At 39.7% G+C, this 27385-nt stretch overlaps 2 protein-coding genes across 2 annotated transcripts; both read right to left on the bottom strand.

Moving 5' to 3' along the window:
• Positions 1 to 7815: 7815 nt before the first annotated feature.
• LOC105032931 (KIN14B-interacting protein At4g14310) lies at positions 7816 to 12049 on the bottom strand. Its single transcript, XM_010907527.4, has 3 exons — positions 9982 to 12049; positions 8887 to 9518; positions 7816 to 8491 (listed from the first exon to the last, which is right to left on the bottom strand). The coding sequence occupies exons 1-3, from the start codon at positions 11923 to 11925 to the stop codon at positions 7963 to 7965; spliced, it is 3105 nt and encodes a 1034-aa protein (XP_010905829.1). The 5' UTR covers positions 11926 to 12049; the 3' UTR covers positions 7816 to 7962.
• An 837-nt stretch (positions 12050 to 12886) lies between these two features.
• Positions 12887 to 19917, bottom strand: LOC105032930 (uncharacterized). The gene is made up of 2 exons (XM_010907526.4): positions 17653 to 19917; positions 12887 to 13482 (listed from the first exon to the last, which is right to left on the bottom strand). The coding sequence occupies exons 1-2, from the start codon at positions 19210 to 19212 to the stop codon at positions 13096 to 13098; spliced, it is 1947 nt and encodes a 648-aa protein (XP_010905828.1). The 5' UTR covers positions 19213 to 19917; the 3' UTR covers positions 12887 to 13095.
• Positions 19918 to 27385: the final 7468 nt, after the last annotated feature.

The following is a 27385-nucleotide window of genomic DNA, read 5'->3' as shown; positions in this document are numbered from 1 at the left end:
ACACTTATTCTATTGAAAAGGTTATGATATTTTTATCTTTTTCTCGAGAAGAATGAGTGTGTGTGCTTTTATATGGAAAGAGAAAAAATAATATAAAAAATAAATTTTAAAAATATTCTTTCAAAATCTTGAACTTATACTTCAAAATTTTTAATTTTTTGAATTAGATCTCAAAACTTAACATTTGCATGCAACATACCGCAGCCATTCATTTAAGTTCCAACACTGTTAACAACATACATGAAACGGCCAAATTATCTTTAAAAAAAAATTAATTTATTAAATAATTTTTTGATTTTTTAAATGTAATACATTCTTCGAAGATGAAATTCATGAAAGAAGAAATGCGGCCATGATTCTTTTTTCAAGGTGGTAGTGACACCTCTTCCACCTCCAATGATCAATATGCCAGAATCCAAAAAATCCATAAGCTCTATGCGGAAATAAGACTGTCCATTTTCTTGCTCCTTTTCACCACTATCTTCCTCTCCCTCTTCCCAATCCTTTAATAGGATGGTATAATGCTTCTCTTTTTCTGCTCATTAATATATATTCTAAAATCACCACCGTCTATGAAAACTACAAAAAGATCTATTAAGGTGCAGACACCAGATGCGACAATTCTCAAACCATACCTCCAACTATCGCGGTCTCAGCTTCATTGCCAACGTCTCCTACTTATGTTATTCCGTTGCTTTTAATTTTATATATTTTTTAAAAATAAATCATCTGATAAATACTAAATTATATATATATATATATAATAAGATTATGACATCAAAAATAGATAATCAATAAAAAATAAATAAGTTGTAAGATGTTAAACCATTGATTTAATATAAAAAATAAAATTATAAAGATTGTTACATTGATTAAAGGGCTAAAAAAATAAAAAAATAGTAGGAATATAAGAAGGTTAATTTTTTTATGTTGTCATATAATAATTTAAAAACTCACATGGTTGAGGGTGTGATTTAGTCCGAAGCTTTCCTCCAGCTAGCAATCAAGACTACTCCTTTGAGGCCCATTTGAAGCAAGCATAATCTTTTAACATTTCTTTGACTTCTAATCTTTTGTTTTTTTGACCTCTATAACAAAGGCTCTATTTTTTTATTTTCTTTTCTTTTCTTCTCTGTTTTCACAATTCCTTACATTGTACAAATCCTGATTCTTTTATCATTTAATAATGGATGGCGTTTGGCTTCTTTTTCTCTCAAAAAAAAGAGAGCTGAAGCTTCATGTGCCTGGGGTTATCCTCTCTTCCTCCTCTACCCTTCCATAGGAACTCGGCTCCACTAGAAGGTAGCGAAGGTTTCAGATCAAACTAAAAAAATGGAGCATTAGGAGATTTAGATATCACGATGAAATGAAGTGAGGATTTAAGGATCATCATCAGTATGTAATTATGCAAATAGCATATAACTCTACAAAACTCACAAAATCTTTTATCTATTCAATCCAAAAATAATAGAAATTTGCTTCTCAATCTTACCAAAACCAGAAGAAGAGCTAAATCCATGATTAGCTTCAGCCCAAAGAGCTACCTCAAGAGCCCTTTCTTGCAATCGGTCAAGCCAGGCTCATGAGACCAGATCTCAAATCCAACCTGACATGAGGTATTGTCTGCTTCGGTCAGTATGAGGTAGGCCGTGGCCCCAGACCTGCGCGAGATAGGCCATGGCTCCTGACCCACACGAGACCGCATGGCTTTGCCCTTGAAAAAGATACCTCATGTGAGAAGGGGGGCTCCAAGCCTTATAAGGCAAGGTTGTCTGACTGAACAACTGATGTGAGACTAAAGTCCGCTCTCTCTACAACAGTAGCCCCCCCAATCAGAGAACCATAGCCTACTCCAGACGAATTCGCCCTTCAGCTTGAATCTTTATCGAGGAGATACTGTATATTGGGGGACCTGCATGGGCCACCAATGTTGCGGTCGGTCCAGTCAGGCTAATGAGGTTGGATTCTAGATCCAACCCGATGTGAGGTGTTGTCCACTTTGATCAGCATGAGGTAGGCCGTGGACCCAGACCCATACGGGATAGGCTATGGCCCCTAACGCGCATGAGAACGCATGGCTTTGTCTTTGAAAATGGTGCCTCACGTGAGAAGGGGGCTCCAGACCTAATAAGATAAGATTGTCTGACTGAACAACCGATGTGAGACTAAAGTTCACTCCCTCTGCAACAGTAGGCCCCCCAATCAGAGAACCACAGTCTACTCCAAACAAATTCCCCCTTCAGCTTAGATCTTTACTGAGGAGACACTATATATTGAGAGACCTGCATGGGCCACCAGTGTGGCGGTCGGTCAAGTCAGGCTCATAAAGTCGGATCTCGGGTTCAATCCGACGTGAGGTATTATCCGCTTTGGTCAGCGTGAGATAAGCCATAACCCTAGACCCATGCGGAGTAGGCCATGGCCTCTGACCCACACGAGACCACATAGCTTTGCCTTTGAAAAAGACACCTCACATGAAAGGGGACTCCAAACTTTATAAGATAAAGTTGCCTGACTGAACAACCGATGTGGGACTAAAGTTCACTCCTCCTGCAACACCCCTCATCAAAAGAAGCTCCACAACACAAAGGGAACAAAAAGGTCAAAAACTTTAATAATTAAAAAAAGAGGGGGAGTAGGAAAACATGGAAAAAGAATTTTGCAAAAAAATCATTAATCTTTATTTTTTATAAAAAAAGGACCACTCCTACAAAATGGTGGAAAAACAAGCCGGTGATTCACAAATATTCATATTTGATATGCTTTCCCTATGAATTTATCTTTAACATAATTAATTACTAGTATTTTCTTTGCTTAGAACTAGACATGGGCAACGAGCCGGGCCGCCCATTACATGGCCTGACCCAGCATGAAACGGGCCGTGCCAAGCATGGTCCATTAGCTACAGTAATGGGCCATGTCAGGCACAGCCCATTAGAAGGGGCCAAGCTGGGCTGAGGGTTTGCGGCCTACGATCCAAGCCCGACACGGCCCAAAAGAGCTTGGGCCGGCATGGCCTACATGCTGACCTAATCTTTTTTTTTTGAATTTAAAAAATATAATTTTTTTTATAAATTATAAAAGAGTTAAGAAGTAAAATTAAAAATAGATATGAAATTATTTTTGTAAAAATAAAAAACCACCTTCTAATGGTGAGAGGTTTAGCGTGGATCCCTACCGATTTATTAATAACAATCAAAATGGTACAATAGAGGGGAGGAGGCTAGGCCTGACCTCCGAATACAATGAGAAAGAGAAGAAATTGGGATGACTCACCTCAATAATTAAAAGATAAATCTAAAAAATTATCAATATGAAAAATTAATAATTGAAAATCTTACTGATCGTCAGTAGTGTTTGTGACGCCATCATCGTCAGATATTGTATTATGTCCATCTTTATCTTGAAATTTTACCTCGGTATCCAACCAATCTTTGAAGCAGAGCAGCATCTCAATTATTTTGTCGGTCATCCTACTACTTTTTTCGTCTAGAACTTATTGACCTATACTAAAAATAGATTTCGATGTTACTGTAGACATTGGCACAGCTAAGATATCACATGCAACGACGGATATTACAGGATATTAAATTTTAATACTTTTCTACCATACTAACATATCAAAATTTTCTATTTGATTTTCATCATATGCAGATTAAAGATCATTTCATAAATAAAATATATGTTCACTATTTAAAAATAAAGATAAATTTGAAGAAGCATGTGTATGTCTCTTATGTACAATGAATGAGAAAACAAATGATGAACGAGAAATACTAGAAAAAAAGTGGAGGTTTGTGAACGAGAAGCACTAGATTCATGAATTTTATCATTATATAAAGCATAAATATCATAAAAAAGTTAGTTTACTTCAGCTTTAGCGAGCTCAGGATCTTGATTTATATTTTCACAATATGATCAAAACACTACTTAATTTAACATGTGGATCAAATACAGCAGCTAAGTTATGTATAAAACATATTCTGTCTTAATACTCATTCTATTTAGATTCTATTTTATAAATAATAGGTTCTAAAATATCATCATATCTATGTTGTGCAAATTTTTGGCTAATAAGATATGCTTGTTGTAAAAGTGAACAAGAGATCGGATAATAAACATCAGAAGATTTTCTGTAGCATTATAAAAACTAACTAAAAATTCTTCCAAAATTTTACCTTTGTCCCAACCAGTTTCAGTCAATGTAAAATCTAATCCATGATCAATAATATATGCACTTAATAAATTTTTATATAGATATACATCATATATCATTGTATATGTCAAGTTCTAACGAGTAATTACATCAAGTTTAAATGTTTTAAAACGTTTACCATAATCTACACACATTTACTTAAATTTTTAAAGTCTTGCACTTGAAGTTTGGATAAAAGAAAGTACATTTCTAATTTTTCATAGTAACATCTTAAATCATACCCATGCCAAATTAAACAGAGAGATTTAAAATATGACATGTACATCTAATATGCAATAAATTTTTATTTAAAATGGGATGCAATGAGTCTCTCAATAATCTAACAGTAGAATTATTATTAGATACATTATCAAAAGTAATAGACATAATTTTATCATTAGTACCATATACACATACAATTTGAGAAATAGCATTAGAAATTTATTGCTCAAAATATGAAAAATCAAAAGCACGAAAAGTAAAAATATATTTATTTAATAATCAATCATTATCAATATAATGAGCAGTAACAGTAATAAAATAATAACTACCAATAGATGCTGTCCAAATATCAAAAGTTAATGATATTTTTGAATTTAGGATGGAGAGAGTTCCAATTAAGCTTTATTTCATTACTAAAAAATTAGTCATAGCTACACTTCTAAATGTACGTCTATTAGTTCTTCTGTAAGCAGATTATAAAATTAAAAGACTCACATAAGCTAAAAGGTAATTCATTCTTAACATCCATTTGATAAATACTTTCCTTTGATTTTCATGATTATATGTAAAACTACCTATAAGACTACTCCCTTATATATTAAGGGTGCTTTGAAGATGAGCATCACTCATAATATGGCTCTCTTGATGTCTCTTCAAATGGTCAGTTCCCTCACTACTAGCACAACTATACAATTTGGCACATTTTTACATTTTGCTTTTAAAACCTCATCTATCATAACTCTTTCAAAGCCATTCCATACAGAACTAGTCCTCTTACGGAAAGAAGAGGTAAAGTCTTATCTTTCAGTATTGGTTTTAGAAGGAGCAGGAATAGTAGTTTCTTCTCCCTTTGAAACTGAGGAAACTTCAAAATGACTCTAATCAAAAAATATCATATCTAAATATGAGTTATGTAAATAAAAAAAATTAGCAAACAAAGAAATTGAGTAGAGATAAGCCATAGGCGAAGACTTGTAAGCTTCCTCTTGTGCTCCTCACTCCTCCTCAAGACCTCAACAAAGACCTTCAAGGCTCCAATAGATGGACTAATCCTTTTCTTGTATAGCACTTGAATACTTACAAATTGCTAAATGCTAAATATTGAACACTTACTAAATATTGCTAGAAGAAAAGTAGTAGAAAAGGAGGGGAGAGTTGATTTGGTGTGGTAAAAATAGAAGAGGAGGGGGTATTTATATGAATCCAATATTTTTATTTTTCTAAAATACCCCTCAAATTAGTCTTTTTATGGCTATTGAGGGGTTAAAATGGTAAAAAGTCCAAAAATAACCGTTATCAACTTTAAAAAAAAAATAGCCGTTACAGGCCGGACCTAGCTCATAACGGCATTAAAGGGTCGTGCTAGGCACAGTCCGTAACTAGGGCTGGAACTGGACCAGGCTGAGTCGGGATCTACCCCTACCTGAGCTCGGTCCGAAATAATTTTTCGGGCTTTAGGTCGGGCTTAGGCCTGATTTTTTTGAAAAAATACAGATCTGAGCCCGGGCCCGAGATCGATCCGAACCCAATCGGGCTGGCCCGCATCCAAATCCGTATAAGGTCTAAACCCAATCGGACCTGGGCGAGCTTGTTGCGAAGGGAGGGGATGAGCGGAGGAGGGAATGGTCGGAGGCAAGGGAGAGGAAGGAGGAGCAGGAGGGGGAGGTCGGCGGGGGGAATGGAGGAGTATCGGAGAACACCGCCTACCAGAAGGCTCCCACTATCATGCCACCGAGCGTCCCCTCCATCGAGAGCTCCTGCGGCAGCATCGCGGCCGACGGCTTCGAATCGCCGCCCAACATGCTGATGGAGCCCTTGTGGGACACCGTCCGACGGGATCTATCGCGGATCGCGAGCAATCTGAAGTTGATCATCTTTTCAAACCCCTTTCGGGAGGATCCGGACAAGACACTCCGAGATTGAGACCTCTAGAGCTGATGATCGAAGAGCTCCGCCACCATCAACACCTTCGACTCCCCTCCACCGCAGCCGCCATCTCCCACAGCCAAGTCCGCCTCCACCTCCGGCATCGACTCATCGTCTTTTTCTGACAACGGCTCACTCCGATCGAGAGAGAGACTTCCCACTCCGATTTGATTGTACCGGAGTCTAAGTAAAGGCGGAGGAGGGGCTGGAGGGCGGAAGGAATATCGGGCCTGACTTCGAGCTTAGGCCCGGGCCAGGCTCGAGCCAGGCCAAAGGTCTGCCCGAGCCCGGTCCGAATAGTTTTGGGCCGAGATCGAAGTCCGGCTCGAAGCGGGTCCGGCCCGAGCCCACTTCCAGTCCTACCTGTAACGATGCTAAACGGGCCTAGCACGACCCCTTTGAGCTGATTATTTAAAAAAAAAAAAAAGCCACTCATCAGGCCCGCGAGCCTGACAAGCCACAGGCCATGCCTGATATGGCCCACCAAACCCTAGGCCTAGAGTTGTGCCAGATCGGGGTTCGAGATAAACAGACCGAGCTCGGCACGGCCCAGTGCCTATGTATACTTCGAATTAGCACACATAACATACCCCATACCTAATTATATACAATAGTCCAATTAAAGTTGAAAAATAAAATATTGATTCTTGTACCAATTATAGCATCACATGCATTTGCATGATTTTTTTCCATTATTCAATTTCCTTTTTATTAAAGAAAGGGCTAATCTTCATTTCATTTAGATACTTGGACATTGCCCTTCCGGCCTCTACCGCACGCATGCATTATTCTCATCTTTAGACTTTTTTTTTTGGTATGTGTAGGCGGCGCGGGGTAAACGGTTCTAACTATGGTTTAGTGTCATATCACCAGACCAAGACCAACTCTCTGCTTTGAGAAATTATTGGTCAGCACAAGTTAAGTTTTGAGTTGGCTTAATATGAAAATAATAAAAGGCAGTGGAATAAAAGAGGATGATAGAAAAGTGTTGAACTCTCCCTGGGCTAATAAAAAATAAAATAAAATAAAATCATTTTTTATGACAAAGTTACATTATATTGCTTTCTATAGAATTGTTTGTAGAATCTAACCTTGTTAGACTACCCATTAATTCGCTGAAAATATTAGCTAAGATATTGGGTTGGATTGACAATTTGGATTATTGACAAGATGAGGTAAAGTAATCCATGGCTGATACATCGAGGAAACAAGCCAACTAGTCAAGCCTTCATTGTCCTGCATGAATAATAAGAAATATAACGTTCCATTTTAAATCAAAACCAACCAACTATTGTGGTGGTTGGTTATACACCCCTATTATCAGATCACACTTAATTTTATAGACACCGATAAACATTATCTAAAAACAAGGTAAACATTAAACAATCATCAGAAATCTAGTGAAACGCAAGTGCATAAGAGAAAAAGAAGATCACTAACTTGCAAGCACTACATCATAACATGCCCCAATATGCATAGAAGCATAACAAAGAGTATCTTGATTCCATATTTTCACAACTATAATTAAAAGCAGTATGCTTACATCAACCCAACATTACATAAGAAAACAGATCAAGCAACATTACAGGCTAACAAGTTTCTTTTGTGCATACATATAGCTATAATAGATACCTCCAAAAAGCAGGGCGGTCCCTTGATATAACAAGAACCCGTGATCCCAAATAATCAAATGTAGGGCAATATAGGTCATCAGGACCAATGATTTCTTTCACTCCTATTTTCCCCTGATCCATGCTAAAGATTGGAGATCCTTCATCGTTGAGGGCATCAAACACAAATAATCCCATCCCACAGATGCCCATGACAAGATTGGTGCTCCCCCACACCTGAGTTATCAAAGTGTGGTGAAAGTGGGAATTGAATTCTGGGAATTCATAAGTTGCCACTAGCTTTCCCTTGCGCAACGAGTAGTGTTGCACCCGCGAGCGTGGACCACCTTTTATTGGCAATCGTCCTTCGGTGCTCCCGATAAATATGGAGTCGCCACGCGAGAAGATTGAGTGGCCAATTGCACCATGCCTAGGTATTTTGAGGCCAATACCATTTGGGAGGCGGAAGTCGAACACATTTACGCTTTCTTGTGTGCAAAAGACACCATCATTGCCCTCCACTTCAGCTGAACTCACTCTGCATTTGAAAAACAAGTCACATTTTGTACCAAAAGAAAAGGAAAACCAAGTAACATGAAAACATAATATGAAAAAAAAAAAACAATAGAAGCAGTTGCATATATTTCTGGTTTCTTTTCATGCAGAAGAAGTGATGCCAAATGCCCTTCCCACCCCATCTCTCTGGTCAGCATTCCCAGAAGCATCACTAAAGCTAGTGCTGCATGGTGATGACACTGGATCAAACTAATTCATGTTTGTTAGTCATCCATCATGGATAAAAATTCCAAAAGGATTCTGAAGTTCCTTTAGTTTGTTTCTGGGTTTTAGTATCAATCCACATAGCATGAATGAAAAAAATAACTAGAATGTAAAAACAAGGAAAACATCAACTCAAGAGACATAGGGGCTCACCTCTGGCGAACACCACCACCCAATTCAGCATCAGTGTTGTTAACATGAAGGGAATAAACTCTTTTACCAGCAGAAGCAACGGACAACAGAGGCTGTGGATTGAGTGAATTCACATCCCAAAGACTGATGGCATCTGTTCCTGCTATGATCACCTTCCCCCTACTTCTCCATTGCAGAGGGCTTGAGTATTCCATCCCTAATACTGGACTATTCACTTCCCACATCATTACTAGATCCCCATCACGGATATCATAGGCAGCAACAGCTTTTTGCCTGCTTGCACAGGAAATCAGGAGAGGTCCACATGGCCTGTACCACCACTGCTGTCTTTCAACAGAAGGCATTGCACATGGAGCGCTTCTACTGAATAAACCTGTGTTGGATAGAGGGCCAACAACCATCCTAGATGATGATGTTGTAAAAGAATTGGGTGATTCCTCCTCAACCCGAAATGCTTTGACATCTCTTGTATAAAAATCCCATGAACAAAAACCAGAGTCCAAAGTATTCCCAGCTGATGCTGCAACAACATACCTTCCAGAACATCCATCTGCACCAGGGGCACGAACTAACCAACAATCACCCCATAAGTTATTGGATACTCCTGTTGGAGGCTTATATTCAGCTTTGACCTGCAAAAGATACCTATGAATCACCATTTGCCTCACAACTACATCCTATGAATGCTACTAACAAAAATAAATAACACTCCTATGAATGCCACTAACAAAAATAAATAACATGAAACGAAAGAACATAAGAACACATGTACATGTGAATGCAACGTATGAAAGCATTTTTATACATGCTGTCAACAACAATGATTAACACATACCATAGCTTATGATGATCAAGACATAGAACACAGCCTTGATCAGAGACAGAGAGAGAGAGAGAGGAGAGTGGTGCGGCAGCAAAAATAGCTAAGTACATATGGAAGTCTATCAGAGATTAATGCTCATCCCATACATGTATAACAACCAAAGGGAAACACATGAGGTAGAAAAAAAAATTTAAAAACAAAAATGAAGCAAATCCAGCATCAATTGGCAGGACCAACAAAAATGACACCGGTAGAAGTCAAGTATTGGGTACCTCATAGTTAGCAATGTCATAGTAGGAACAAGAGCCATCATCATGAGCGAGAAGAACAGCTTCTCCTTCTGAAACAAACCATCCACCAGTTGAAGGCTTGTGTCCTATCTCGCATAACTGATCCCTACAAACTTCGTCAGTCTCTTCATGTACCATCATTGCAGGTCTATTCTCCTGGTCATCAAACTCTTCAAGCTTCTCACTTGCCAGAAGTTCAATTTCCTCCTTGTGATAACCGCTGATTCCCTTCTTCGAAGCACATTGTGCTGCTGAAGTACCTTCCATTCCCATTCCCATTCCCCGAACAGCAGCAAGCATGATTCTATCTTTGTCAAGACTAGATTGTTCTGCATTTAAAGAAGCCAGAAACTCCAAGGCAATTGGATTTTCATCAATGGGGCTAAGTGATCCATCCTTCATCTCTCGATCACCACCATTTTTTAACAATAGTTGTTCTCCAGAAGCATCAGATGATCTTCGGCTTCTCAATAACTTCTGATGAGGAAAGAATCTAGCCTCCAATTCTTCATGATTCAATCCTTTCACTGAATTTTTTGAGTCAACAAGCTTCCCATATTGACTGATTTCCCCATTTATGCTTTGCAAGCTATCACCTGTTCTGATTTCAGATGGACCCAACTGATGTTTAGTCCCATCCATCACATGACCCACAGCTTTCTCAATCCCAGATATCTTGTTCTGAATATCAGAAAGAATCAGCTTTGAATCATCTGGGTTGTTCACGTCCAACATTTCTTTTGTGCGCTTGATCTCTGAGGCAATTTTTTGAACTCTACCTTCTAATAACGCCAATTTCTCATGCAGCTTGCTCGGATACTTATTAATAACATGAGCACCTTTTGTATCCTCAGTAATCTTCTCAAAAACCTTAATATTATCTGATGGTTTCTCAAGCACTTCCCCATCCTGATCCAAACAAACACGACCATTACTTACTGCTTTTTCTATGTCCAGGACCGTGCGATCTTTCTTCTTGGGATTCACCAAAATATCAGCACCAGCGTCCTTGCCAGTCCCATTCTGAACTTCTCCATTATAAGCTAACGAACTTTTGTCCTTTGGATCATCCAGACTCTGAACACCACCCAAAGGTTTCCCATCGATGGAACTCGAAGCCAAGACTACTTTATCGTTACAGATCTCTGTTGCGACATTTCGATTTCCATTCATTCCGCTCTGTTTTAAAGCTACTAGATGACTACCATCTTTTTGATCTTCAGTGCTTCTTACATCATCAGTCCCCTTCTCATCTATTGGATCCAGCTGTGAACCAAGATCATCTTTCTCGTTGCAAACCTCGGAGTCCATGGCAAAGCTTGCAGCTTTACTACTGTTTTCTCCAGAGTTTGCATCCGAAACCCTAGAACTATTCTTCACTACTGGCAAGTTTAAAAACCCACTGGACATGCGATTCTCCAAAACCCGAACCCCACCGACGAATTTCTCATCCTTCCTCTTCAAATTCGAATCCGGAACCCTCTTACCCTGCTGACACTTCTCTAAAACCCTAATCCCGCCCACGCTCCTCCTCCCACCGGCCTCGACCGCCTGATCCCTCCCTAAAGCTCTCCCCATCCGATCGGAGCCCGACCTAGAAATGCGGTGCTCGCCGCGAAGATCAGCGATCAACCTCGGAAAATCCGACGGGGTTGGGGCCTTACCTCGTGGCATCGACGACGTGGACCATCGGACTCCGGCGGCAGCGGCAGCCGCCTTCTCGACCTGCTTCGGCACCAGGCTCGAACGACCTGCGGAGATCTTCCCCCCGGAGAGGGTTCTGGGGTTCTCCTTTCCGGCGGCGACGGGTGTTCTACGGGTGGCGCTTCCTTTCACCTCGGGCGTCGACTCCGCCAGGGCTTTGTGGGGCTTCGACGCCATGATCTTCCCCCCACCGCCGCCTCGCTCTTTGAGCCTCGACGACATTTTCAATTAGGATTAGGGTTTGATTTTTCCCACGGACTGGAAGGGAGAGGAGAAGAGAAACGAGAAGCAAAATGGAAAAGAAAGTTGGATTTTTGGAGAGCCAAGGGAGAAGAATGAGGGAGAATATGGGGATTTTTCCTTTTTAGGCGTGTGTCGTTTTCCTTCGGGTTTCGAGCGAGAATTTTGCCGGGAAAAGTGTTTGGGATTTGAATTTGAATTTTGGTTTTGGAGGCAGGGAAAATATAACTTGCACACGTTTCAGAAGCTTATTTGTGAATGTTGCTGTATGATACGGAGAAAGGAACAGATGATCGATTGCAATGGACTGCTGCCTGGTTGGGTTACTTGGGTATCATACCAAGGCGGGGAAAGCCCGCATGAATGGTCGAGATTGATGGGGGACACCGATCTCGATCTGTGCCCAGTCTAAATTTATGCTCTCTCGGTTGCCACCGCGCCAGAATGGATTTGCATCCCGTGAATCTGATGTAATAGTCTAATCAGTATAGTTTAAAGGCTTGCTTAAAATATAAAAAATGAAGAGAATTTGGCACGCTGAAGCTCTGCCTGACATTAAATTTTACAGTTACAATGCTTTCTCTCTTGACTGATGTTTCTTGTCCGGCTAAGGAAACCAGTGAGAACTATAAATATAAAGTTGGATTGGTATGCATGGTTCGATGTAATTTTGCTGAGAACAACACTGATACACCCATCGTTCTCTTTTCAATTCAAAAGACTGAAGTAGATAATTTAATCGCTTCTGTTGCAACCTTATACAAGACTAATTAATAAAAAATCATTAAACAAACTGAATGACTTGGTGCCGCATGGAAGAAGAAAAAATACATCACATGAATTAGCCATATGTTCTCCAACTAACCATCACATGTTTCTCTTTTTTTTTTTCTTTTCTTAGGTGACACAATATTGCACGCGTACAACAATTGGACACAGGCCCTCAACCAGGATGATGCACACTAGAAATAACTGATATCTGCCAAGATACACAAGGAAAAACTCAAATTACAAAGGCGTAGGATCAAGCATATAATGTACTCGTCACCGAATTTCGATATAAACACGGAGCTCTCAAATACATATTAATCCCGTATTAGTCACTTCTTCCTCTAAGATTTCAAATGCAATTAAATTGTGTTATACTATGTTTTACTCCTCAAAACCATCCATCAATTGCTGGCCATCTGAACTTTTGGATGTTTGCTTCTTGCTGCTACCCCGCTTGCTCTTAACCTTCTTGGCCTTCATTCGGCGCTTCTTTTCATTTGCATCAACCCAAGTGTAGTCTGTAGGTATATGGAAAGGATCAATCTCATCTTTCCAGCTTCGGCCTTCACTGCTATCACTAGAATGCCCTCCCCAGCTTCCCCTCATCCATGAATACCACGAACCTGATGATTCTGTTTCTTTGGTTTTGCTTTCTTGGAAATGTGCAGGGCTGGAAAGTGGGGTTGCAAATTCATCAGATGGCTGTAGCTCTTCAAACTTTGTGAATGTGACAAGAACTCGAATTGTTGGAACAATTGGGATAGCTACCTGAAATTGATGACCAAGAAAGCTTCAGTTCAATGCTTGGTAAGTGAAATATTTAATATATGCAGCATAAAGCAGTATCTTAAAGATTATAAGATTTGCTGTTTCAATCCTTGGATACACAAATGAAGCAACTGACAGGTAAGGTAAAACCACAACAAATACAACAATGGTTCTAACATTTTTGCCGTCAACAAAAGAATTAGTTCATGCTGTATAATTCTTACTGCTGAGTGCTAATGTTTTGGTGGAACTGCCAAGCCATATTATATGCAAACAACGTAGGGCAGATTAATAAGACACTCTTGCTGTATAATTCTTACTGCTGAGTGCTAATGTTTTGGTGGAGCTGCCAAGCCATATTATATGCAAACAACGTAGGGCAGATTAATAAGACACTCTTTTTTCCCTTTTTTATGTGTGAGTGTCTGAATGGATGTTTGCGCACACGCTCACGCATGGACATACGCATGTGTGTGTGTGTGTGTGTGTGTGTGTGTGAGAGAGAGAGAGAGAGAGAGAGAGATAAGAAGCAATTTTTCTAATATAATCCTGTTTCTAAAAACACACCCACTTCCTAATAAAATCCTGTTTCTGGAAACAAGACAAGCATCCGACTGACATGAAGAGAGGTCAAGAATGAAATTGGAAAGAAACAGGAATGTTCGCCTTGGCAGTCGGGAAGATCGGAAACCATGCAGATACTTTAGTACAGAAGACAACGAGGCAGACTTAGCTCAAGGCAAGTGAAAAAATCATGGCATTATTGCCAGATGGAATACCAATCGTCTTCTGAAAATTGATTGAAGCCAAATTGATGTTTTTTGATACATAAAACCAAGCAGATGTTTGCTATCTCAAACAAATATAGAAAGATCTTGGAAAGAACAAAAATCTCAGATGTTTCGAGAACATTCTGTAGGAAAATGCATTCAAGTATCTCTGGATAGGTCAAGCTCACGCTTCAATGGTTAAGCCCAATGCCGCATCAGGCCAAGCTCAGGACACCAAATTTGAATTAGACGTTGAACTGTGGCCTGACCTGGCTGCTGTCCACCTCTATTCGTGTTTGTATTTAGCCTTTTTTTCTCCGAGGGAGAGAGAGAGAGAGACCCAGGATTTGACCCTAGACCTCCATCAATGGAAAGCCCTTCGGGAGAGGTGTCAACAAACTGAGCTAACAGTTGCTAAGCCTATATTTCACTACTCCAAAGCAATGGAAATTAAGTCATTATTCCCTCTTTGTTAGGCAAGGAAGGATGAATTTCTCCAGAAAAGGCATTTCCCCTTACACCAAATTACAAATGTTAAACTAGCAGCAGAACAATATTCACCTCTTATAAAGCAGTAGCTTGCATCATTTATCATAATTTATCTTTCTTTTCTTTGATTGATGCATTCTATGACAAATTTAGAACCACAGTCATATATTTTACACCATTCGGTAGTTGACATGCCTAAGTCTATGCTCCATAAGGCCACAATAACAAGATTAAACAGCCGATGTCCCATAATTTTTGTAACACTATAAAAAAAAAAAATTTAAGGAAAATTACACTAAAAAGAGCATTTCATATTTTTTGCGCACCCAATTAGGATAACAAATTTCACATCTCATTGGTGAAGACATAAACTTTTGAATCACAAAGATGAATAGTCCTTCCTAGCCCCTCCACCCAGTAAAATCTTTACATGGAGTAGATTAATTGTCCTTCATATTCATCCACATCATTCAGATCACAGCCATAGTATTTTTCTTATGTCCTGAATATAAAACTGACTAAACAATATATTTGGAAGATCAAGCTCATAATTCCCAAGTAAGCATTTTTCCCATCAAAGAAACAAGTTTCTACTTACATTAGCACATAAACCAACAATTCCAACCATTTTTTTATGGTAGTTCTCATTAAAGCCAAAAATCAGCTATGTATATAGGATCTTCAAGAGATACCACTCCCTCATAAGGGCATTCTATCTGCCCTTCGGTAATTGAAATTTTGATGGCGCAGACTAGCAAAGCAGTGGAGAATGTTTAAAAGGATATCTAGAATTGCATGTTCACAAAAAATCAAGTAGAAAGGAGGAAAACCTAAGCATATTTACAATGGTCAACAGCTGTATGAACTAATAATATTGGAAATGGACTAGGATTTTGATGAGATAAAGATAAAAAATTCATAGATGTGAAGAGAATTAGTAGTAAACTAACATCTATTATGTTGATGTTAGGTGGAAGATCATTATCATACCAAGTGCTTGTATGCCAAATATAACACCAGAGAAACCAAAAAAAGAAATAAGTTCGACCAAATGTAGATAGATTGATGCATAGAATTCTAGGAGGGGAAAAATACATATAGTAAAGAGCTTCATAGTCATGCAAAGAGAAGTAGAATATATGGCAGAGCAAATGGAAGATAAAAGAAAGTTGAAACTACACACTGGCTATTAATGTCTGAACTTAGGCTCAAAATGACTGGGGATTAAGGATTTATGGTTTTGTTTGGATTTTAATGAAAATGTTTAATGAAAAGAAATCAAATTCACTGGGTTGCAGTCTTGCAGAACACTACTTGCATGCATATATTGATTAAAGCAGAAGTATCAAAGTTAACACAATATTCTTTTTTTTTTTTTTTTTTTTGGTTGGGGTTGTGGGGGGTGGGGGGGGTGTTGTAGAAAAATCTATATAGAATGATGGGTGAACGGATAACAAGCATGTACTTTCAAATACACCTAAGGATTAGCGTGTATCTTGGAGCATTTGTCACCTTCATTTCTGGAATCAATATCAACTAGAGAAAGAAGTGAAAATCTCTGAATGTACTGAAGCAGGAGTACTTGCTACATAGCAGTGATGCACATGATATAATAAGCACATAGTAGATTGAGTAAGGATCCTCTCGAGTTCTTAACAAAACTGGAGTCTCTCAGATGTCAATCACTAACAGAGGACATGAAGATTGAGTCAATATCACTTGATGACCCATGATTGAGCAGGGCCCAGGACATACACATCCTGCCCTATCCTGGGCCCCACTCTATCATGGTTGTCATGCAATACAGGGATAGTCCATGATTGTGAATTGCACGTCCTCGTTTCAGCCACGAATGGAGATGATCCAAAATCTAGTAGGTTTCTTGAAACTTTATAAGGACAATATTTTCAGGGAGAAAAAGAAAAGCACCAATTCCCACATAGAAAAAAAAAGGAAACACCTCCTTCAAAGGAGACTTCTATCATGCATCAGTATAAGGTACACAAGGCTTTTCCTAAAGTAATTTCCTGACACAAAAAAGAGATGAGAGGAAGAAATTTATTCATTAAGGAAAGGACAGGCGGGGAAATTTAACACTATGGGAAGCAAAATCAAAATGTTATGATGCATACAGATTCCTTATCCAATAAATCACCATATATAGAAGCGCATAAACCAAAGTAAATTCAATACAACTAGGCTCAGGACTTCATTATGCCTATGACTAAAACAAGATCGAGTAGAGTTCCTTCTCAAATTTAGACTCCAAAACATTGTTAAAACAATCCTCTGTTTATCAAGCAAATAATGTAATGCTATAAATACTATTCCAAATAAACCTTCTAAATGGAAGTGTTAAACTGTTGAAATTAAGATTAATTGTCCAACAAATGGTCAACAAGTGAGAATGATAACATATGCATTTCACCTTGATACCAAAAGCACCTTCAAATTTAGGAACCTGTAGCTTAATCAAGAAAATACAGAAGGATAAGATGGTCAACTTTTTCTTTTCTATTAAATGCAATGGATACTGAGATTACATAAGCATTGTCAATAATACATAGTAGAGAAGTCCACACATAGGGAGCTGACAAAGAAAAAGGAAGTATATGAATAAGAATATTAATTGAAAGCTAAACATCTAAAACATTGACAAGAATATGGGAGATCCTGATTTACAGTAGAGATCCACAACCTAGATCTGCAGATCAAGGTTTCTAAATAAATAGCAGCGATTTTCAACGACTACTTTTTGTGATAAAAGTCAGAAATGAGCCACTATCAATTATTAGATTAATAACCATGATTGCATGAGAGAGAACTTTCATCAATCCAAAATCACATAAAAAGGCTTTGAGTTAGAGGACTAAGAGCAAAATGGTAAGGAACATCATAAATGCATGATTACCTTGACAGGAAACGTGCCCTGAGGCAGCTTAGTAGTCAAAAGCTCCCTGAGCCTCCTCACGGCCTTGACCTTGTTTGCTAAGACATCAAGCAAGGGAAGAAGCTCATCAGTTTTCAAAGGAAATTCTGGTGTTAACCATAAAACCGGCCTCAACCCCTTCTTGTACTCGCTCTCGTGCTTATTAGAGTCTCCCGTGGATCCACTCCTCTTCTTCTTACTGCCTTTCTCCTTCCCCTCCTTAGTATCTCCAGAGTCCTCCTTTGCGAACTCTGTTTTCTGATTTCCATTCTCCAGGGCCAACTTTGACAACTTCTTTTGGTTGTTTGGGTCTTCCGTGTCCCCATCTCCACTGCTCTTGGAAGCTCTTTTATTACTCCAACCGAACCAGCTCTTTCTCTCCTTGGTAACACCATTGGATTCAGAATTCTCGACACTGTCGTATTCCCCACCATTCCCATCATACTCATCAAAACCCTCTGAGTTACCCATCCGAAGAGCTGAATCTAGTTGAATTCTCTCCTCAGCCGTCAGGACATCATCCAATTCCCCGTCAACCTCCCCACCATTTGCCGTCCTGTCATCATTGTCCGCTGTAAATAACTCCTCATCAGTCATCGCTCCAGGGACCCTCCTTGACTTCACGCTCACCATCACATGAAGCATGTCATAGACCTTGGCCTTCCAATTCCCGACCATCTCTGTCCTCTCCTGCCGCCGCCAGTTCAAGTGTGAGATCAGCTCCGCCTGCGTGACATCAATCCCCGGCCGATACATGTTAGTTTGCGACATCAAGGCTACCTCGTGAGCCACCTCCGCCTCTGTGGGTTTGGCACCAGCTCCTTCGAGGGCATTGGTGATCTCTTTCTCCTTGTGGGAGAGCACGATCAACGACCCAGGGGGCAACGACGGGCCCCCTTCCTCTGATGACACGCCCTCGCCAAGGAAGAGAAACGTCTGGTCTGAGCGCTGGATCCGGAACCCATCGAAGCCGGCGAGGGTCATGTCGGCCCTGAGATTCGGCCCCCGCTTCCATATCCGGTAGGTGTCGGACGGCGCAATCCGGCCGATGAAAGGGATCACCGAGCTCTCGAAGTGGAAGGAGATCTCCATGTAGCAGTCCCTGATCCGAGCGATGGACGAGACGATGCGAGGGAGGCGGCGGCACCACTTGGCCCAGGCCAGGGGCTGGTAGTGGCGAGCTATGATCATGGCGATGGTGTCCTCCCGGGTGCACACGGCCTCCTGGAGAGCGGACCATCCGTGCTCGTTCTGAAGGGACCAGTCGGCGCCAGCCGACATGAGGATCTCCGCCGATATCGGGTCGCGGAGCCGGACGGCGAGGTGGAGGGGGGTCTCGCGGTGGGGGACGTCGCGGCGGTCGATGATGGCGGAGACGGCGTCGGCGGTGAGCTCTCCGGCGAGGGAATCCTCCTCGGTGGTGACCTCCCCGGCCTTCGGGAGGCGGGGCAGGGCTGCCACGATCCGCCGGAGAGCCACGTGGTCTCGCCGCGCCACGGCGAGGTGGGCCGGGCTGTGAACATACTTAGCAAAATCCTCCATCCAACTCCTCGATCTCTTCCCTCTATTCGTCTTATTCTCAGGGTCTCTCTCTAAGCCCTAACTGCACTCATCCAGCAGCTAAAGATTAACCACAGGAAAAAGGAAAAAAAAAAAAATCTCACCATGAAATTTGTTCCAGGGTTTTATCAGTATGGAAATCCTAGATTGGAGTGTTTGGTGACAACCGACTGGCATAAAACATGGCTGAAGCTGGAAAAGGAAATTAGACTAGTACACCCATATAAAAATTCGACCTTTTTGCTGTAACCTTTTCCAACATCCAACTCCATCGCCGGACCTTAGATCGGCTTCCACAATAGTCCAAGATCCAGCTTTTAGATATCACCCGGAACACCAGAAATGGAGGTAGATCTAGCGGCGCACCCTAAATTAGCTTCTAACGCTTGGATCTAGAAAGAAAAAGAAATTCTAAAAGATCAACTCAAATACACGATAGGTAGGGATTAGGAAGCGAAGAAGATTTCTAAGGAAAAAAAAACATATCGAGAAGATCAAGGGGGAGGATCCGATTGGATCTGAGATTTTGCGAGTAGAAAGAGCGTTCTCCGGCACGACGGATTCAATTTTCACGAAGTTCCGATGCTGATACATCTCCGGCACAATGGATTGTCGATCGCTCTTCACGCGATTCCGATGCTGATGCAGCGAGACGGCAGATGAAACCAAGGAGGAGCGACTCCTACCCTCTCCCTTGTCTCAGCCTCTCTGAGGGAAGCGCTGCTGGAATCTAGAGAAAGAGTTAGCATATGGGCTTCTTGTGTGTTTGAATTACGAGAATGCCACTACGCTCGTGCCGTCGTGGGCCACCTTGTTTCGCCGACTTTTTCCGATCGTTACGTTCGGTCCGGTGGATCGTGCCACTTACGTTCAATGAAATTACGAACGTGCCATTTTTGGTCGCTCGCAATCACGTGGCATGTCGTGTGATCATCTCGCCCAAAAGTAATCTCTGACGTTGCTTGAAAATGTGGAGATTGAAAATATTAACTCGTTCTTTAAAAAATTAAATATTTAGATATTTAATTTTGCACGGGTTACATATACATCGCCATATTTTGAAAAAATAAATTACATCTTAAATTTTTTTTTTCATTACACCTGATTTTTTCTGCTCATTTTCATTACATGATAGCAATAAATAAATAATAAAAATATCCATATCCCGATCACTATCATCTTTTTTTTTTCTCCCCGATCTTTCCCTCTTACGTTATTCTTCTTTTTATTTTTTTGATAAAAAGAGAAACCAAAGCTTCCATTGAATAACTGAATCGATAGACATAAGTAACCGCATAAATACCTGATATATAAAAACAACAGAATAACCTGAAACATAAAAACAACCTGATACAAAGTAACAATACAACTACCTGAAATATAGTAACAACACAGCAACCTGATACATAGAAACAAAAGAAAAAATAACCTAATAACCAGCTACATAGAGAAATAAGAGATAGGAGCTGATAACAGCGACACTAAATAGATATCTAAGCATAGCAAAAAGAAGAACAAAGCAGGAGTGACACTAGACAGCCTATGCTGCCCATCAAAATCTAAAATCCCCAAGCAATCAATCTATAAAATGAGATTGAAAACCTGAGGTAAAGATTTTTTCCCATTATAAAAGAAGACCCTCTGAAGAGCAAGTTTAGCAGCAAAATCTGCTGCTTTGTTGTTGTGCATGTTAGTGTGAGAAACAATGAAATTTAAACAGTTAGTTTTCTACCTAAAAACATCTTATAATATGGGCAGGCCAGGGCATCTGTTAGTAAAAGAGCTGTTGATAGCAGGGATAATAGAAAGGGCATCCCCCTCAAGCCAAATATGCACATTGCAAATGATTTACAGTAATTATTAAATCTAACCAGGCAGCCATAAGTTTAGCATAATAAATTAGAGTAGGGTAAATAAGTCTGCCAGCAGCACAAACTAAAGAACCATGAGCATCGCGAATAATGAAGCCCACAGTAGCCTTTTCATCCTTTACAACAGCATCAAAATTGATCTTCAATGTGTCTAAAGCAGGAGAGATCCAATGAGAATGGTTAAGAGTGTTACCATTGGTAAACAGCAGGTGATTATCCCAGTATCTAAATTGATACCCGAAGCCAGTACCATTAGCTGCTGTGTTACCATGAAGGATATGGAGATGAGCTCGCAGAAAGATACTGAGAGGAGAGAGGTAGGTCTACTAAAAGACTCTTTCATTTTGAGCATTCCATAATTGTGAAGCCACTATAGCAAACAATGATTTAGTGCCTTTCTCTACCCCGGAGGTTAATAACACATCAACCAAACTTGGGAAAGAAGAAGACACAGAAATGTGAAAAGTCTGATAAAAAAGCTGTCAGTAATCCATAACCATAGAACATTGAAAAAGAATATGATGGACATCCTCCAGATCATTAGTGCACACATCACAGTGGCTCTGAGCAACTGCAAGGATCCCTTTATGGTGTAAGAAATCTTTGCAAGGCAATATGTTCCAAAGCAGTTTCCATCAAAAGATTTAAACTCTAGGAAGAACATTCATTTTCCAAATCCAGCCAATAGATAAATACCTATCAGTAGACTGATGGTGTGTAATAAGAAGTTGGATATCTTTAAGAGTTAAATGGGTGCTTCTAGATGAAAACCAGACCAATTGATCAGACTAACTGCCAATCGCAATGGGAATGCGAGTAATGAGACATCATTTCAATTGAGAAAATATCATGCAATAAATTCAAATTCTACTGCCCATCAGCAGAAATGAAATTACTAAGGTGGAGATCATTAAGAGGAGAGTTAATATTCAAATAAGTAGGCCAAAGAGCTAATGGCACATTTGAAACCCATGGATCATGAAGCACATTCATAGATTATCCATTGCCAATAAGCCAAAGGAACTAAAATTGAATAGAGCCACCTCTAGCAGCAATTTTTTTTCATATCTTGGAACAACGACGGAGAGAGAAATATGAGATCCATGTTCTGTTAAAACTGTATTTAGCAATAATCATTTTAGCCCACAGGAAGTCAAGATGGAGGATGATATTAGCCGCTTATTTGCTTAAGAAGGCTTCTCTATGGTCAAGAAGGGATGTCAGACCAAGTCCCCTCAGGTGCCTAGGAGAGCAAATATTTTTCCAAGCAATTAAGTGAAGGCCCTTATGATGGGTAGTATGGCCCCAAAAAATACTTTGAAATCTCTTTCTATCCTCCGGATGACACCCACAGAAACACGAATGCAAGATAAGGTATAAAGAAGAATGAGGATGTCAGAACAAAGTTGAGAAGAATACTTCGGCCAGCCAAGGATAGCGCATTTCATTGCCAATTAAAAATTTTTCGAGTGATCTTGTCATACAAACAGAAAAATGCCTCAGATCTCAATGGCCTATCAGCTAGAGGAACCCCCAGATAGTTCCAAACCCCCCCAACCTCATGAATAGCAAGAAGCCTATGGATTTGTCTTTCGACTCTCTTGGGAGTGGTGGGGCTTATCATGATTTAGGATTTGGAAAGGTTGATTGCTTGACCAAAGATAGAATAATAGGCATCAACAATAGTCTTCATGCAACCAACATCCCAAATATTTGCCTTAGTCACAAGCAAAAAATCATCAACGAAGAAGAGATGAGAGACAGTAGGCCCTCCCCTTGGTATTTTATTGACTTTTAAGAGATTAACATCCATCATATAATGAAGAAACTTGAAAAGGACCTCGGAGCATAGAATAAACAAGAAAAGTGATAAAGGACAACCATGCCTCAGCCCACGAGAGATATGAAACCACTGAGATGGAGAATCATTGACGAAGATAGTAAATTGTAGAGAGACAATGCAGTATCTAATCCAATCAATGAATTGAGAATGAAACCCAAACTGGGATAAGACTTGAAAGAGCAAGGGTCAACGCATCCGGTCAAATGCTTTTTCCATGTCAAGCTTTATCAAGGCTAGCCCCTAGAAGAAGGAGCCATCTCCAGAGAATGCACAATTTCTTAAGCCAAAAGAATATTTTCAGAGATATTCCGACGTTGGATAAAAGCCCTTTGTTTAGGAGATAAAATAATAGGAAGAAGAGATTTGATTCTGTTTGCTAGGACTTTAGCAGTAATTTTGTAGGTAGTGTTACACAAATTGATGGGTCTCAAATTGGAGGCATAAAGTAGATTTGATTTCTTGGGCAGTAAGGTAATATAAGTTTTCTTCCAAGCATCCGGCATTTTGATCTTGGTAAAGAAATAATAAATAGCCCAAAAAATATTAGCTCTAATAATATCCCATAAATGATAAAAAAATATAACAGAAAGACCATATGGTCCAGGGGCCTTATCACCTTTAATACTCCACACTGCTTCTTCCACTTCTTCCATGGTAACCATTTTGGTTAGTTGGGCATTCAGATCTTCTAGAATGATAGAGAAAAGAATTGGAATGTCAAGATCCTTAATATTCTGTTGAGCAGACCATCGGTCATGAAATATATGAGAAGTATGTCAACAATTCCGTGAATGTCATGCACCTCTTGACCATAAATATTTTGGAGCATTGAAATCCAATTACCCCTCCTTCTGAGGATGGTGGAACAATAGAAGAAGGAGGTATTAGCATCACCATCCTTCAACTAAAAGATTCTAGATTTTTATTTCCATAAGATTTTTTGAAGATACAGATTCTGATTATAAGCTTAAAGAAGAGATAGAAGCTGAACATGCTAATCGGCTATAAGACCTTGACATTGAGATTCTAACAATTGTAGTTGATAAATTTTTTTATATAGTTGCTGCCCTTTGACAAAAAGGTTCCCAATTTGAGATTTTCATCTAATAATTGCTTTTCTAGTATTTGACAACAACATCATTAGTCTAACACCAGGAGAAAAACTTCCAATAGAATGTCAAGCCCTAGTAAACACTTTCCGAAAGCTCGGATATTGGAGCCAAAATTTTTCAAATCGGAAGGGGGAGAGTTACGGGGAAAATTATCATCAAGAGATATTAAAAGAGGACAGTAATCCGATCCAAACCTAGCAAACTGGCAAACAGTAGCATCTTCAAAACACTCTAACCACGAGAAAATAGCAAAAAAAGGGTCAATTCTTTCCCAAACTCGGGCAAGACCAAAACGGTTGTTATACCAAGTGAAACTAGGACGTTGAAAATCCAAATCAGTGAGACCAGATCTTCCAAAAAAATCTTTGAACTTCCTAATATCCTTATCCACATCAAATGGCTTTTCTCCTTTTTTGTCCTTGAGGTTAACAATACAATTGAAATCCCCAGCAAAAAGCAAGGGCCAGCCCATAGATAGCACAACTTCAACTTGCTGCTAGAGAATCCATCTTTCCACACCATAAGTACTTGCATAAGCTATAGCCAGGATCCACGGGGGATACTGATCAGTAGAAATTACTCCGAATGCTAACTAACAATTAGTATAAATAAAATAAATATTATCCGCCCCTTTATGCCAAGCAATAAGAATTCCACCAGAAAGTCCTATAGCAGTGATCATATAGATGTCCCAAGTAGAACCCAACATCCTATGTAATCTCTCGTGGCCATGATCAGATAATCATATCTCCAAGAAATAGCAGACATTATGCCTATATTGGCCAATTAACATTTTAGAGTAGGTAGTAAAAGGGTGCTTGGCGGCACCTCTACAATTCTATATGAAGATCTTCATGAAGAAGATTTTGAATGTGCTCCCGAATTCCTTCGGTCACACATGATATATTGCTCAAAGAATCCTCCATGGATAAACCACCCCCAGGGATGTTTTCTAAAGTATATTGAAGTTGATTTAAACAAAAAGTAACATCATGAGAGGGTTTACTTTGAAGACAATCAGAGTTTAAGTTAGAAGGATTTTCTGAAGAAGTGCTAAGAACTTGCTTACCATGGTGATTGACTCCTTGGCTGGCAATAGAGGTGATTGGTCTCTATATTTCCCTTCAGGTGCTCCTTAGTTGGGACACTAAAGCATTGGCTAATTGCAGCTGGTTCTCCACCTCTTGAGCAGATGACTTTTTGAGAATTATAACTTTGGAAGTTGGGGGAGAAACTGACTCAAATGAACGATTGGCTGATGGCACTTTAGTAAGGGACTGCTTACGCTTGTCCTTCAAAACCATTAGAGTGGATGAAGTAGGAGATGATAGAACTATATCCATGCTCTGAGGTTCCGGATGTTCCTCAAGATTATCAGAAGCCAACAGAGTAAATCGGAAACCAATTCCACTAGTTAGGATTTTGTAGGAATCAGAAGATGGAGATTTAGGAGTGGTCTTTTTAGATGTCTTCTTAGGTATAGATCATGCATCAGAAAGTTGTCCACCAGTAGCACCAGTATTAGGATTTCTGATAGCCTCCTTGATCACTCTTGGATTGACTGGTACCCTAGTCATATGGATCCAAGAACCATGAACTTGTTTGGATTCCTGAATCTTCGCACAGCAACAAGATTCCAAGGTTCTTCCCAGAAGACCGCAGGAATAGCACAAATCAGGCAGCTCTTCATAACTGAATTGCTGCCACATCAAATTATTCTTCACCCTAATTTTAGTTCTTGGGCAAACAACCTTCTTAGCATCTAGCAAGATGCATACCTGGGCAAAATCCTTCCTAGTAGACGATTTCGTTCCATCATCAAGGAGTAAAGGAAAACTCGCTACTGAAATAATTTTAAAGATCTTTTTCTTATCCCATAATTCCATAGAGAGGTTCGGTAGCTGAATCCAAATCCTAAGTTGATGAATATCATCCCAGCTAGGGTTAAAATTCGATCTCCAACTCTCTAAAGCAAGTAATTGGCCAGTCAAGGACCAAGGACCTTTAGCCAGAATACGGCTTGGGTATCCACCGATGGTAGGTCAAATAGTAAAACTCCATCCGAAAGAGAGTACACTTGAAATTTTTCTTTCACATTCCATCTGACTCTCATCTCTTTTTGGATAAAATCAAGAGGAAACCCTTTATATAAACTTACCAAGCAAGACAGACTTCCACCGAGCACAGGATAGATCAATCTCTTCATCAGTAAAAGCCAACACCTGGGAGAAGCACTGCTCAAGGATAGCTACCTGCTCCTATATTGCTGAGGATGCCTCTCACCGAAATTTGCATTGCCCTATTGCTACTTGAGTCCATGATTTTGAGACTACAAAAAACCAATTTCTTTGCATCGGGGTTGTATTCTTAGGAGGAGAGCCATTGACCTCTTTAAGCTTTGGATCAGAGGTCGATGGAGCTCTCCTATGAAAGTCCCTTCTTTAGGAATCTTGTCAGCATCGTTTCCCCCCACCTTCTTTCTGGATCTTGGATGCTTTAGGGGGGAAGACATGGCAAGAGAGAAAACCAGTGAAGGGTCGGATTTCTCACCTCTTTCCTTCTGATTCTGCTTTTCAAGTACTGGATTAGCCTCGAAAATACCACCCATCTCCTTGCTTGAGGATAAAGATCCTCTGATATTGGAAGCCCATTGTCGCTCAAGCACGTCGCCACTGGACGTGCCTTCCATTTGCACCAGGGATGAGAGCTCAGCAGAGAGAGTGAAAGATACTGGATCTTTACTCTCCATATTAAGGTTCACTTTCTTTACTCCCTCCCCATCTCTTTACTCTCCATATTAGGGTTCACTTTCTTTCTCACACTCACTTTCTTCATCCATACTTTCTCTCACTAGAAACAACCCTTATTCTTCTTTGATATAGAGAAGCATGGCACAGCAACTCCATCTTCTCACTTTACCTTATGAAGCACAATGCTCGCTACGATGACCAAGCTGACACTATAAAAAAAAATTATTTTTTTATGATATTCATTTAACTATATTTTTAAAAAATATTTAAAAAATTAGATTTGCCCCATATTTATATTAAGATATTAACTATAAGTCTTTTTATGATATTAATTTAACTGTCTTTTTGAAAAATACTAAAAATTTATATTTTGTCACGCATTTATAATAAAATGTTGGGCATGTCTTCTAGATATTGTTGCTTGACAAATCAATAAATAAAAAATATCGTATTTAGCTGGCATAAAATGAAAATACTAATTATAAGTATATATTAATATTATCCAATTTTAAAGATATATGTGCCATCTATATAAATATTAATCTTATATTAATATAAACCGACTTTCATTAGATTCCT

Source organism: Elaeis guineensis, chromosome 16 (assembly GCF_000442705.2).
Source record: "Elaeis guineensis isolate ETL-2024a chromosome 16, EG11, whole genome shotgun sequence".
NCBI lineage: Eukaryota > Viridiplantae > Streptophyta > Magnoliopsida > Arecales > Arecaceae > Elaeis > Elaeis guineensis.
The sequence above is the reverse complement of the archived record's forward strand: the minus strand, read 5'-3'. Positions and strand labels throughout refer to the sequence as shown.

Excerpts from the sequence above, each read along its gene's own strand:
- LOC105032931 (XM_010907527.4), bottom strand. The coding sequence starts at position 11,925 with ATGTCGTCGAGGCTCAAAGAGCGAGGCGGCGGTGGGGGGAAGATCATG. Across the intron at positions 9,519-9,981 it reads ATGACATTGCTAACTATGAG|GTCAAAGCTGAATATAAGCC; the intron begins GTACCCAATACT and ends TATCTTTTGCAG. Across the intron at positions 8,492-8,886 it reads GGTGGTGGTGTTCGCCAGAG|AGTGAGTTCAGCTGAAGTGG; the intron begins GTGAGCCCCTAT and ends TTTCAAATGCAG.
- LOC105032930 (XM_010907526.4), bottom strand. The coding sequence starts at position 19,212 with ATGGAGGATTTTGCTAAGTATGTTCACAGCCCGGCCCACCTCGCCGTG. Across the intron at positions 13,483-17,652 it reads AGGGCACGTTTCCTGTCAAG|GTAGCTATCCCAATTGTTCC; the intron begins GTAATCATGCAT and ends CATCAATTTCAG.